This window comes from Populus trichocarpa, chromosome 13 (genome assembly GCF_000002775.5).
Source record: "Populus trichocarpa isolate Nisqually-1 chromosome 13, P.trichocarpa_v4.1, whole genome shotgun sequence".
Taxonomy (NCBI): domain Eukaryota; kingdom Viridiplantae; phylum Streptophyta; class Magnoliopsida; order Malpighiales; family Salicaceae; genus Populus; species Populus trichocarpa.
This window is the reverse complement of record NC_037297.2, coordinates 11,408,161-11,422,247: the sequence shown is the minus strand read 5'-3', so window position 1 is coordinate 11,422,247 and position 14,087 is coordinate 11,408,161. Positions and strand designations below refer to the sequence as shown.

Here is a 14,087-nt window from a genome sequence, read left to right as displayed (position 1 = left end):
TCTAAACATCTGATCGAGTCATGAGATAGAGATAACTCCATAGAAAAAAAACCAAAACAAATCTCAAAGCCTGATTACTAATAAATCCAATGTTGAAGGATGCAATTGAGAGAAAAGTGAATTAGAAAAAGAAAAAAAAAACTTGAGTCAACTTATCAAACCCATGATATTTCGGGTTATGAGACTGAGATAATCTCATAAAAAAATTAATTGAAAAAATTATGAAATTTAATCCCCAATAAATTTAATGTTAAATGATGTAATTGAAATTGAAAAAAAAAAACTAAAAGAGCAAAAAAACACTATTATAGTGAATAATATTTTTTTGAAGATGAGTAAAGTAAAATCCCTTTCTTTTTTTTTAAATTTTAAAAGCCACCTATTTTTTTTTAAAAAAAAAATCATATTTTTTACTAACGAACATGAGTATTAGTTGTATATTACGATGTTATTAATATTGTATTAAAGATTTTTCAGAAACGAAAATTTATATTAAGAATATAATAATTAATTGAAAGTTTTTAACGCTTTTATATAATTTTATATATAGTAATAGATTATAAAGTATAGATTTGCTCACAAACAATATCTGCCCTGTCAAGTATCAAATTGTAAACAATAACGGTGGCGATAAATATTTATAATTTACCCAAAGGTAAAAAAAAACACACACACGAGAAAGGGCTACGATGATATTTGAAAATAGGATAAATATTGTTTTTTAAAATATTTTATTTAAAAATATATTAAAATAATATATTTTTTATTTTTTAAAATTTATTGGGTGTATTATACAATAGATGCTTATACTATATTATAAATGTCTAAAACAAAGGGATGAGTACGGAGTCACATAATTTATATATCTTGCTACAGCTCAACTCATCATTTCCTTTACTTACGCCACAAGTTTCTTCACGCTAGCAAGCAAGCAAGATCCCTTTTTTGACTGCTGCCTCCTAAAATATCAGATGGCGATGCATAATTGGTTATTTGTTACTCTCTCAGTCAAACACAGTGGAGGAGCCGCCCAAATTCTATGTGAAACCGATCTGACGTGCGACACTATACCCTCTCCTCTGCCGTCTCTTCCTCTCACCAACATCTTGTTTCAGCTTACAACTGTGCACTACTTTCATTTTCTTTGTTCGCCGGCATCTTCCGTTAAAATCGAACGAGCCTATATTTTAATATCCAGAGAGGCACTCGAGCTACAAAAACAATGGCAAAGGCAAACCTCCTTACTGCTAGGGTTAAACCCTTTAATTATTTTATTAATTTGGCGGAAATACAACAACCCTTACCTCTTTATTTTATTTTATATATATTTATATATATAAAGCTGTTCTACTATATATATATATTTAAAGGGAAGTTCCCAAACTAAGCTTACACTTGATTTCCGTATGTGCATGCCTTGCCACAAATACTTATAGAAAGTGACGTACGGCTCTTGCCGCCATTGTTGTATTCTTAACGAGAGATCATATATAGTTCTTCTCTCCAACAGAGAAAGTAAAGATTTTTGGGTAGCGATCAGTACTATATATATAGATGAGGAGGGTATTGTTTTTAGTGGCGGCTGTTTTAGCAGTTATTGGCAGTGGTAGTGCCGTTCGTGGCGGAGATGTAACTTACGATGGCAGATCTCTGATCATTGATGGGCAACGGAAGATTGTTTTCTCTGGTTCTATTCACTATCCTCGAAGCACCCCAGAGGTACTTTAGCTTACAAACCCTTCTATGCATGCCATAATTGTTTTCGTTTTGGAAGAAGAACAAGCTTGCCAGCGAGCTGATCACTGTATTTCAATGCAGTGCGTAGTTGTTCTCGTTGAAGATTAGAATGAAGAAATCATGAATATTGAAAGTTAACTTGTTATAGTGATCTAGTTAGTTCGATATCAATCACTTGGATAATTTCATTTCATTATAAGTTCACTAACTTGGAAAATCATAGTCAGTAGTCTAGAACAAAGGATTATCATCAAGTGACAGCAGAGCAATTTAGAACCGAACTAGTAGCTTAATTGATAATAGTCAAATTATAAAAAATTAATTAAAAAAAAACATTTTTTATCTGAATTTTATCACTTACATTTCTCAACCCCCATATAAGTGTATTATTGACTGAAAACCTCGAGTTTGCAGTCTCCCCCATCATTTAGATCAAGTGTTGGAACTCCTAGTTATGTTTTTTAGTTTATTTAAAAGCCTGTTTAATATATATTATAGTTTTCAAAGTACTTTTTATTTATAAATATATATAAATAATATTTTTTTATTTTTTAAAATTTATTTTTAATATCAGCACGGCAAACAAATTTCACGCATCCATTACATTATATGTTCTCACACAAACATTATATAGTTTAACAAAAGAAATCCAACACAGCTCACCAAGAACAAGATGTGTAGGGTTTTATTGCATTTGTACGCAAATGTTGTAGTATACATAGCAGTTGACTTTCTTTTCTTTCTCGAGTATATATTTTCTTAGTGTTGTTGGATCTCCATGAGAAATGCCCCTCTTTCACTCTTCCTAATCCATCCATCTATATCTTTTTTCCTGCACTTGAAAGCTCATCTGGGTAACATAGAAAGAGATCCCTCGAGATTCTCGTTGAGGCTAGCTGTTCTCCTTTTTTTTTTCTTTTTTTTTTATTAGCACACAAGGAAATCTGTCCTGCTGTGTGTAGCCATGTAAATCTACATTTCTAAACATCAGAGTAGTTTTTTTTTTTAATATGGTCGTTTTATTAATCAAATGATTATAAATTCAAATCTTACTAGCTTTATTCTAATTACGTAATATGAGTCTTATACAAGTTGTAAAATCAAGAAATTTTTATTCAGAGAATTTGTTAGAGAGCAATATAAAATTATTCTTGAAACTTCACCTAATAATTTATGATTATTTGTGGAATTTATATATATATTTTTTTAAAAAATAAAAAAATGTAGAAGGCCTGTTTTTCTTTTTTAAGATTTGAATGGAAAATATATGTAAATGAAAATCCCAAGTTTTGATCGCAGATTATCTCTTCAAAAGACAGCATTCAATGGTATTATTTCAACATGGGGGGCATCGTAATATTAATGGCTTGATCCAACGTTATTTAATATTTGAAGATAATTACAAGAAATGCGATGGTAAATTATATTATATATCTTATAATAATAATGTTGACGTTTTAATAAATTAATCATCATAATTGAGAGTTGGATGTAAATGATATTTGGCCGGGGATTTGATCCATGTAGCTGCTACGTACGTACGTTCATCCGAAAATAATTGTATAATCTAATGTTATGTTCCTTACATTTTACTCAAGATCAATTAATTACTCCTTGCAATATTAAAAATAACTAGATATATAATTTCTTGTAACCAGTGTTGACCATTCTCAATTTATTATTTTTTTCTCCAAACCCAATTCTTTTCTTATAATTTTCCCCATCTTACCTGTTTTTCAAAAAAAAATAAAAAAAATGAATGCTGCTAGTTGTGTTACTAACAGTAAATATTTGCAGATGTGGCCATCTCTGATAGCCAAAGCCAAGGAAGGAGGACTGGATGCCATAGAAACCTACGTGTTTTGGAATGTCCATGAACCACAACCTGGTCATGTCTGTAGCTATGATCCCAACTCCTTAATCCTCTCTTAATTACTTTTCGCATTCACTGATCACTTGTTAATCTTTTTGTTTTTTGTTTTTCCTGTGTAATATTGCAAAATATTGCAGTATGACTTCAGTGGAGGGCATGACATAGTGAGGTTCATCAAGGAAGTCCAGGCACAGGGCCTCTATGCGTGTCTTAGGATTGGACCCTTTATTCAAAGTGAATGGTCTTATGGGTAATAATAATAATCATAATAATTAAAAAATATATATATAAAAAATATAAGTTAATAGACGAAAGATTATTATTGTGTTGCAGAGGGCTCCCATTCTGGCTGCATGACATCCCGGGGATTGTTTTTCGATCTGACAATGAACCTTTTAAGGTAATAATTCTTTCCTTGAGATCACTTGTTGTATGTATCTTGGCATGGCATCCTGACATTTATTCCCAAGGACTAGATAGACTAACAGTTTACAGGGTTCAAAGTGTTGACGACAATATTGTAAGAAATACCAGACTGTACTGTGTGTGAGTAAATACAGATGGAAACTTCCGTCGGAAAAACTGTTAAATCTGTGCATGGTAGTGTGTGAATAGCTACAGTATATAAGGGTTTTTTTGTTTTTAAGGCAACTTATTTAATCGATGGCATGGCAGGTATATATGCAAAACTTTACTGCAAAAGTAGTGAGCATGATGCAATCAGAGAATTTGTATGCTTCACAGGGAGGTCCAATCATACTATCACAGGTTCAATTTGCAATGAAACTATGTGAGTGGGTATGTCTGTTGAGGATTATTAGGATCTAATGTTTCTCACTTTTATAGATCGAGAATGAATATGGCACAGTACAGAAGGCTTATGGTCAAGAGGGGCTAGCATATGTCCAATGGGCAGCACAAATGGCTGAGGGACTTCAAACTGGGGTGCCATGGGTTATGTGCAAGCAAAATAATGCTCCTGGTCACGTGGTTAGTCTTCTTTTTCTGCAAACTAGCTTGCAAGTTTCAGGAAACTGTAACTTATAGGGCACAGGTTCTTCTGAATCCCTTCCTTGAACACATACGTACATTTTTATAACTCAGTGTACTCTATATCACAATGAAGAAACATTAATTGAGTGTAGTTTGCAGATAAATTCATGCAATGGAATGAAATGTGGACAGACATTTGTTGGTCCTAACTCACCAAATAAACCATCAATATGGACAGAGAATTGGACAACTCAGTAAGTATATGTTTATGTACTGATGCCTTATTCTTCCCCTTCCTTTGACGAGCACTATAGTTGTTCAACTAGGAAGGTATACAAGAGATTTTCTCCGAACTGATTCCCATGTTTCTCTTTTAGCTATCAAGTATATGGTGAGGATGCACCACTGAGATCTGCAGAGGACATTGCATTTCATGTTACATTATTCATCGCTGCAAAGAAGGGAAGCTTTGTAAACTATTACATGGTATTACAGTCCTCTGATAACTATATATATGTTCACAAGCTATTTCCTCTCACATTTACATGAGTCTCACCCTGCAAGTAATATCAACAAGCATACGAGATGAAATATATGTGCCAGCCTGCTGGAAGAATTGATGATTTGTTCTCGGATGCACTTTAGACCATGAAATAATTTCTGCTAAGGCCTAATTTGCCGTTTCAGTATCATGGTGGAACCAATTTCGGGAGGACAGCCTCTGCATTTGTAACAACTAGTTATTATGATCAAGCCCCACTTGATGAGTATGGTAAGCTTTCGCATGCTTCTATACCTCCTTTCGTAGTATTTTCTGTGTTGTCTAACAGAAAATCTTACCAGGCATATCTTTGATGAAATTTAGGATTGACTACACAACCAAAATGGGGCCATCTCAAGGAGTTGCATGCCGCAATAAAACTATGTTCAACGCCTTTGCTTTCAGGAGTGCAAGTTAATCTCTACCTAGGCCCACAGCAACAAGTAAGGACATCAGAAAGGAATTCTTAGCATTTTTCTTTCTTTTGGATGCAAAACAGAAAAGATTTTGTACTGTTGAAATTGACACATCTGAATAGGTGTATCAAATTTTCGGTGAAATCTCATTGGCAGAATGCCATACGATTCCCATAAATCAGATGGTTCATGAAAAAATTGTGCAGAACAGCACAACTCTACAGAGTAATCAGTATTGTATTGTGCTGCCATATTGTAGGCCTATATCTTTAATGCAGTATCAGGAGAATGTGCTGCTTTTCTCATAAACAATGACTCAAGCAATGCCGCATCTGTTCCCTTTCGAAATGCTTCATACGACTTGCCTCCAATGTCAATTAGCATCTTACCTGACTGCAAGAATGTTTCCTTCAATACTGCAAAGGCAAGACTCATTTCCTGACCCTGATCCGCAACTGAACACCTTTTAGTACTGGCTGAAACGTTTGTAATTGTTAGGCTTAATTCTTGAACCTCTTGAATCTTGAACAGGTCAGTACTCAATACACCACAAGAACTATGGGAAGAGGCGAGGTTTTAGATGCTGCAGATGTGTGGCAGGAATTCACCGAAGCAATCCCTAACTTTGACAGCACCTCAACAAGATCAGAAACGTTATTGGAGCAGATGAATACCACGAAAGATTCATCTGATTATCTCTGGTACACATTCAGGTATACCGCAATCAATTTTACATTAATTATGAACTACGTTCTTTAATTATGAACTACGTTCTTTGACTGAACTTGAAATGCTTGAGAAAAACTATACTGGTCTTGTGATCAACTTTGATTACAATTACCATACACGTTCACATTTTAATCCAACTCAAATGTAGGCCTCTTAATTTAAATCTGAAGTAAATGCTTAACTGAAAAATGTTCACAAATTGTCTTGTTTGGATTACTAATTTTTGGAATTGTTTACATTTTTTCATCAAAAGGTTTCAGCATGAGTCATCTGACACACAAGCCATACTTGATGTGAGCTCTCTTGGCCATGCTTTGCATGCATTTGTCAACGGACAAGCAGTAGGTGAGCTCTATTTCACCTATGCGAAAGAAACGAGTCAGTATTTAGGAATGGCCAAGTATACATTTGTGAAAATAAATTTTATTACCCAAGAAAGATACCAACACATAATTTCTTAACTATTACTGCAGGTACAGAGAATAAATATTGATTAACTTCTTGAATCTGGAGTTTGCTCTTTTATGTGAAATTCTTCCCTCCTTACTGTCCAAAATTTAGCATAACAAGCAACTTATAGATTTGTTGTGTTTCAGGATCTGTTCAAGGAAGCCGTAAGAATCCAAGGTTCAAATTCGAAACAAGTGTTTCTTTGAGTAAAGGGATTAATAATGTCTCCTTACTGAGCGTGATGGTTGGAATGCCGGTAATATTCAAATTCCACCTTCCTCGTACTACCAGATTTTACAGTTAAAGAAATTACTTCTCAACATGCTAAAGAAATTTCAGTGCACCTTGAAATTTATTCCAATGGTGTAAAGGATTCAGGAGCATTTTTGGAGAATAGAGCTGCAGGACTGAGAACCGTGATGATTAGAGATAAACAAGACAATAATGACTTCACCAACTACTCATGGGGATATCAGGTACTGTCTTCTGCTCTTTCCCTGAATTCATTTTTCTTCTTTATTATTCCTGCATGACTTCTTATAATTTAATCATCTTAACTTCAAATAATGATTTTAGACTTGTTCTGCTCTCACCACTCATAACTACTTATCTTTTGATGCAGATAGGATTGCAGGGAGAGACATTACAAATTTACACAGAGCAAGGATCAAGCCAAGTTCAGTGGAAAAAGTTTTCAAATGCTGGAAATCCACTTACATGGTACAAGGTAACCAATTTTTATTTATTTTTTTAAAAATAGAACTTAGTATCTCATTTATATAATGTATAAATGTTTCATGTGATAGTTCTCATTTATTTCTTATCTATTTTGTGGATTGTTTATATGCCAGACTCAGGTTGATGCACCTCCAGGGGATGTCCCAGTTGGCTTAAATCTTGCATCCATGGGAAAGGGTGAAGCTTGGGTTAATGGTCAAAGTATTGGTCGATATTGGCCCTCGTATCGTACCCCGAATGGATCAGCACAGACGTGGTACGTGATTTGTAGTCTCAGATGCTTTTGGTACACTGTCAAAGTTAAATTTACTGCTGAAGATGACATAAAGAGGCAGCCATGGCATTTTACAGCATTTTTTCTGAGTGATCCTAAAGTTCCCAACTCAATTTGTCGAAATAATTGCACACGTACATGTTATAAACACCCTCAGATGTTGTGTCTGAAAATACTCCATGGGAACTTGGTAGCTGAGCTTCCTTGAAGCTAAAAACAACTTGCTGAAAAGATGGTCACCATTAAAATAGCTTGTAGAATTGCTTTTAGAATGTAGATCTCATTTCCCTAAGTGTAAAGCTCCTGAATGTTACCTAATATATATGCCTAACCACTTTTCATCTTAGGTATCATGTGCCAAGATCATTCCTCAAACCTACAGGAAACCTAGTAGTTTTACAGGAAGAGGAGGGTGGGAACCCTCTCCAAGTATCCTTGGACACTGTCTCAATCTCACAAGTGTGCGGTCATGTGACTGCTTCTCATTTGGCTCCAGTATCTTCATGGATAGAACATAACCAAAGATATAAAAATCCTGCGAAGGTCAGTGGAAGAAGACCTAAAGTACTGCTAGCTTGTCCTTCAAAAAGCAAGATTTCACGTATTTCGTTTGCAAGCTATGGAACCCCACTTGGTAACTGTAGAAATTCCATGGCTGTTGGAACTTGCCACTCCCAAAACTCAAAAGCTGTTGTCGAAGAGGTCAGTTATTTCATCACAGTATTTGTTTTCATTATCGCATCAATCAATGCTCAAGAGTTTTAAAAATCAAGCTGTAAGATGTTCGAGACTCTGGTACATGAGCCTTGTGCATTTTATCTTAATATGCCTTCTTGCATTTGATGTTCATGTTAACAACTCAAGCAAGCTTTTTACTTCTCTATGCAACTTTCCAGGCATGTCTAGGGAAGATGAAGTGTTCCATTCCGGTATCAGTTCGGCAGTTCGGTGGCGATCCGTGCCCCGCAAAAGCAAAATCGTTGATGGTTGTTGCAGAATGCCGATGATTGATATTGCCATATCATTTAAAGCTTTGAATGATTCTTATACATAGTTCGTTTTGAAGAAATTTATTTTTTGGTTATCCCATATTAATGTTGATGTGAATAACCGAAGGAAGTGATATCATTTAAAGCTTTGACATTGTTTGAGGCTAACTGTTTATATTTCCTTAATGGTTTTTAATTCATGACTGGTACAATGTTGCTATTGTTGAATGGAAGTGCAGCAATTCATTGATGAACATGGTGATATATCCACTCCTCGTACTTCAACTTTGAGTCTTTTTTTTTTTTTGTAATAACTTTAAGTCCTTCACAAATCACAAACTCGTATTTTTCCCCATGTTTAATAGAAGACAGGATTCAGGAGCATATGTCTTAAGAGCATCAAAAGTGTACCCCATCTGTTCTCGAGAGGCCAAAGCTGCAACATTACCTCCGATTGCCTCAACTTCCCTAGCAATGCACAAATGATTCCTGTTTCTAGTACTCTTGAATGCCATTCTTTCAAGTAAAGCGTGTGGCTCTGCATGAAATGGGCTCTCATAGACAGAACCGCAATCAAGATACAAGCCTATGGAGGCTGCAGGATTCTAATCAACCAAACAAAATAAGCTTCTTTAAAACTGCAAAACAAGAAAATGAAATTATTAATTTCAACTCAGGGAAATTTGGAGTACAGGTGGGAAAAAAGTCACAGCATATACTGATCATGCTTCAAAGTATATCATCAAACAATTTCCAGAACTTTTGATTTAGCTTTCCTGGTTCAACTTGATCAGGGCAATGAAGGTGGGAAGGAAATACCTGCATGCGGTACTTCCAAGGGAGGAACAGACCTAGCCAGTTCTCCAGTCAGCTAGCTTTAGCCTGATGAGGATGCCTCGAACCTACAGTATTTGGAGTATCATACTGGGAAATCCCAAGCCTTACAGATTAAAAATAGCAATTTTCTCAATCATTAAACGAGAATTTTATTTACATTAAAAATCAGTGAAGGCAGCTGAAAAATTAACCCAAAAAAAAAGAAAAAAACTATTTCTAGTCTATAACATTCCAGGGACACCAAGCCTTGCAGATTTCATCGGAGGAAATCCCAAGCCTTGCAATTTCTCGGGTTAGAATCAGTATCCAGAATCCCACAGCTTCCTGTAAGTCAGTTCTACGGTATCAAGAATCTCGTGATTTGAAGTTTGCTTCATTCTTGCTAAAAGAATAGGATGAACTTTATTTCCCCAAGATGCAGTAATACTTGCAATAGTTGAGGCTGCTCTTCTTTGATAGAGAAAATATCATCCATTGAAATTCAGGATCCAATCCCAAACCAATACGGCGCCTTGCCAAAGCATACAGGCAATTGGTCATCACCAAGAAGCAGGTCATCTATATTGCCACAAACAAATTGAGGACCAACTTTGGGGCCATCACGATCATCCTCCTCACCTTAACGGGCTAACAACCCAACCTGTAATAGGATTCTGCTTGCGAACTCTAACTTTTCTATGTGAACCACTTTGCAATCGTGCAAGCACTGAATATGTAATTGAATCAGGGATTAAACCTTGCTGTTTGAGTTTTGCATACAAATCAACAGCTTCAGCAGTCCTTCCACTCCTCTCAAGACAGTCAAGTAAGATGTTGTAAGTTACAATATTAGGATAGCAACCTTCAGCAAGCATCTCATCGAATAACCTGCAAGCCATTTCAACTTTATCTGTTTTTCCAAAGCACTCTATGAGAGTGCTGTATGTCACAACATCAGGATTCAATCCTTTTTCACACATTTCCTTAAACTTCATGTGAGCTTCATCAAGATGACCATTCTTCCCAAGGCAATTTATCAAAGAATTATACGAGCATGTATCAGGTTTATAATCACTATCTTCAAGTTCCTCAAATATTTTAATAGCCTCGTCAACTTTCCCTGCCCTACCAAAGCTTGAGATCAGAATATTGTAGGTGAATGTGTCAGGCAAAGGACCATCTTGCTTCATCTTTTCATAAAGATCATGAAGAGGAGATATTTGTTTTAACTTGCCAAGTGCACTGAATACTGTATTATACATGACTGTATCAACACTTACTCCTTTCTCGTGAATTTTACCCAGCAGGTCAATGGCCTCTGTTGTTTTACCAGCACTGCATAAACACTCCAACATGGACACACATGCATCCCTATCCCCCCTTTCATGGCAGTTCCACATGTTGCAAAACAGCCTGTGAGCTTCACTTGCATGGCCCAATTTTTTCAGAGTCCTTACAAGATATGCATATATTGACCTACTCATATATTTCTTTGACACTTCCACAACCTCATCCAGCTTATGAAGTTTCCTCTCTGTAGCCAGAAGATGGAGGATGACGCTATATGTAAATTCACTAGGCCGGCACTCTTTCTCCACCATCTTCAAGAAAAGAAGAATGGCCTTATCCACCATCCGGGCATTAGCAAGTGCCTGGATCATGGTGTTATAAGCAATTACATTAGGAGAGTAGCCCTTATTCAACATTTCCTCAAAGAGTTCCAATGATTCATCAGGTTTACCAATCTTTCCAGTCATTCTAATCATAATGGTATACGTATATTCATCTGGCTCACAATGCTTCCTTTTCATGTCCTCAAAAACCTTATAAGCATGGTCAACCTGTCGAAATGCTGCATATCAGCTAATCAGCAAACAATCATCAAACAGAGCAGCAATGCTGCAATTCACACAAGCACCGGCCACATGCACAATAAATTAGCTTTATCGATTCAATTTCTCTATGTTAGTTATAGCATTATTCCTTTTCTTTAAAACAAAGAAAAACCCACAAAAATAAATTCACAAAAATCAAACCTCGCTATCTTTGACCAAGGCATCCAAGAGCATATTAAAAGCAAAAATATCAAGCATGTGGCCTTTCTTCTTCATCTCCAAATAAACCGCAAAACCCTTTTCAGTATTGCGTGACCTCAAATAAGCTTGAACCAAGCACTTATAAGTATATCCTGTCATCCTCAATCCCCATTTCTTTATCAGCCCAATACACTTCTGCAGGTCCTCACTATTCTCATAAAAACCAATCAATATATTAACGGTGGAGATTGACCCACGAACCCCATTCCTCTCCATCTCAGATACGATGGACCTGGCGAGGTGGAACCTATCGGGGAGGTTGGATTTGGAGAGGATGAGGATGATGCGAGAGTAGGTGAAGCAGTCGTGGTGGAAATTAGGGGAAAGGGATGGGCAAAAGTGGAAGAACCTGAGAGCGAGAGACGGGGAGTTCAGGGATTTTAGAATCTCGGAGGCTTCGTTGGGAGTGAGGGAAATGGAGAGGGCGGAGAGGTAGTTTTGGAGGCAAAGGAAAGGGTCGGTGGGGTCAAGGAGTTTTTGGGGAGATCGGTGGGTTTGGAGGAGAATTTGGGTGGCTTCGCAGATGAGTTGACGGCGGGGGATTGGGTAGCCACGGGAGTCGGAGGGGAGAGGTTGAGGTGGGGTTACTTGGGCTGAGACTGTTCTTCCCGTTGGTGATGTTGAGGTTATTTTCGCTGTATATTTTGTTCCGTACCGGCGGATGAGTATGGCGGTGGTTGTTGTAGGGAGGAGGATCTGGCCGCGGTAGGTTTTCAATCTCATGGTGGTGTTCCTTAGCGGAGCAGGGAGCAAGGAGCAGGGAGCAGGGACTTGTTAATTATTCAAAAAAATAATGCTCTATAAAGCATAAACCTTGCGGTAGGGTTTTTCAAGCTTATAAATTTTTAGTTTCCTGTGAAGTGATAAAATATTATTAGAAGCTTTTTCTTTAATAAATTATTATAAGTATCGATAATAAAAATTGATAAATTATATGTATAATTATTTTTCATTATCAAGTAAATTCTTTAAAGTTTATCCATCCTTTTGTTAATAATAATTATATTGTGAGTTTTTGGTGTGGCTTAGGCCTATAAGAGCATCTACACTGATGCTCTCAAGTCTCAATTGAAGCTCTTTAGCTGGAAATAGTTTATTTTATTGTAATGTTTTTAAAAAATATATATAAAAATAGATATTAAAAGTATGAGGATTTTTTTAATGTTATTAAACCCAAATAAAAATATAAATTTTTAAATTTCTTAACTTGGATCTTTTTCTAGCATGAGTTTCCATTTAAACTATATAAAAATTAACTCGATGTGAATTGATTTATTTAATAGGTTTAAGGAAACTTTTTAAACTCGTAATCCAGATTATGAGATCGGAAATGTCTTACATGGAAAAGCGATGAAACTCAATTTCCAACAAATCTAACATTAAATGATGAATCATCACTATTATTATTATAACTATTACTAATCTCATCGTTATTATTATCATTACTATTATTATTACTATCATTATAATTATTATCATTATTACTATTATCAATAAGTAATATTATTATTATTATTATTATTTCTGTGATCGCTATCACTATTATTATTATTATCATCGTTCTTATTATTATTGTTAATACTACTGTTATAATAATTATTATTATTACTACTACGATTATTATCACTTTAATAATATTGTTAGTATCGTTATTATCATTATTATCATTACTATTACTATTATTACAACTACAATAATTACTATTATTATTATTATTATTATTATTATTATTATTATAAAAATCATAAACTTGATTTGAAGGATAAAATTAAAAAACCATAAATATTTTGACAAAAGAGTAAAGGAAACAAATAAGAAATTAAAAGAAGAAGGACCAAACTGAAATAAATATTATTACTATTGAAAAAAATCATAAATTGGATTTTAAGGTTAAAATTAAAAATTATAAAAATTTTGACAAAAGAGCCAAAGAAAAAAAAAACACAAAAGTAGAAGGACCGAATCAATAAACATCATATACACAAATTAGAATTGAAGGACTAAATTGAATACAAATAAAACTCTAACAAAAGAGAAAAGGACTAAAATAAATAAATAAAAACTAAGAGGATTGATTCTGAAACACTAACACAAATCAAGGATAAATTTAGTTTTTTGGAGATAGGACAGAAAAAAAAAGGGAAAAAAAAGAAGGAAAGAGTTACCGCTGATAAACTGACTTTTTTTAGATGACATACGCCACCTATAAAGGAAAAGAACATGGTGAAGAACAAAATGATACGGTGAAAATATAATTTTTACCCAGGGGGACTCCATATGCACTCTCATTCCCAAAATACATGGCTCCTCTCACTCACTAACTTGTGCAAGATAACTTTTTCAACTAAAAAAATAATAATAAAATGGTAAATTATGTTATCACCCTCGACAAACCTAACAACTACCAAAAAAAAAAAAACCAAAATGAAAATACA

The 14,087-nt window shown here is 35.0% G+C and overlaps 2 protein-coding genes across 2 annotated transcripts; one reads left to right on the top strand and one right to left on the bottom strand.

The window, feature by feature from the left end:
- Positions 1-1,400: 1,400 nt before the first annotated feature.
- Positions 1,401-9,005, top strand: LOC18104386 (beta-galactosidase 16). The gene is made up of 19 exons (XM_024583004.2): positions 1,401-1,719; positions 3,535-3,630; positions 3,748-3,860; positions 3,944-4,010; positions 4,286-4,378; positions 4,457-4,600; positions 4,763-4,857; positions 4,981-5,089; positions 5,291-5,375; positions 5,469-5,587; positions 5,820-5,984; positions 6,092-6,273; positions 6,543-6,634; positions 6,886-6,995; positions 7,111-7,215; positions 7,362-7,466; positions 7,591-7,733; positions 8,099-8,453; positions 8,648-9,005. The coding sequence occupies exons 1-19, from the start codon at positions 1,555-1,557 to the stop codon at positions 8,756-8,758; spliced, it is 2,454 nt and encodes an 817-aa protein (XP_024438772.2). The 5' UTR covers positions 1,401-1,554; the 3' UTR covers positions 8,759-9,005.
- A 683-nt stretch (positions 9,006-9,688) lies between these two features.
- Positions 9,689-12,462, bottom strand: LOC18104298 (pentatricopeptide repeat-containing protein At1g51965, mitochondrial). Its single transcript, XM_052446688.1, has 2 exons — positions 11,593-12,462; positions 9,689-11,397 (listed from the first exon to the last, which is right to left on the bottom strand). Exons 1-2 carry the CDS (start codon positions 12,373-12,375, stop codon positions 10,192-10,194), a joined length of 1,989 nt encoding a protein of 662 aa, XP_052302648.1. The 5' UTR covers positions 12,376-12,462; the 3' UTR covers positions 9,689-10,191.
- Between the last annotated feature and the right edge of the window lie 1,625 nt (positions 12,463-14,087).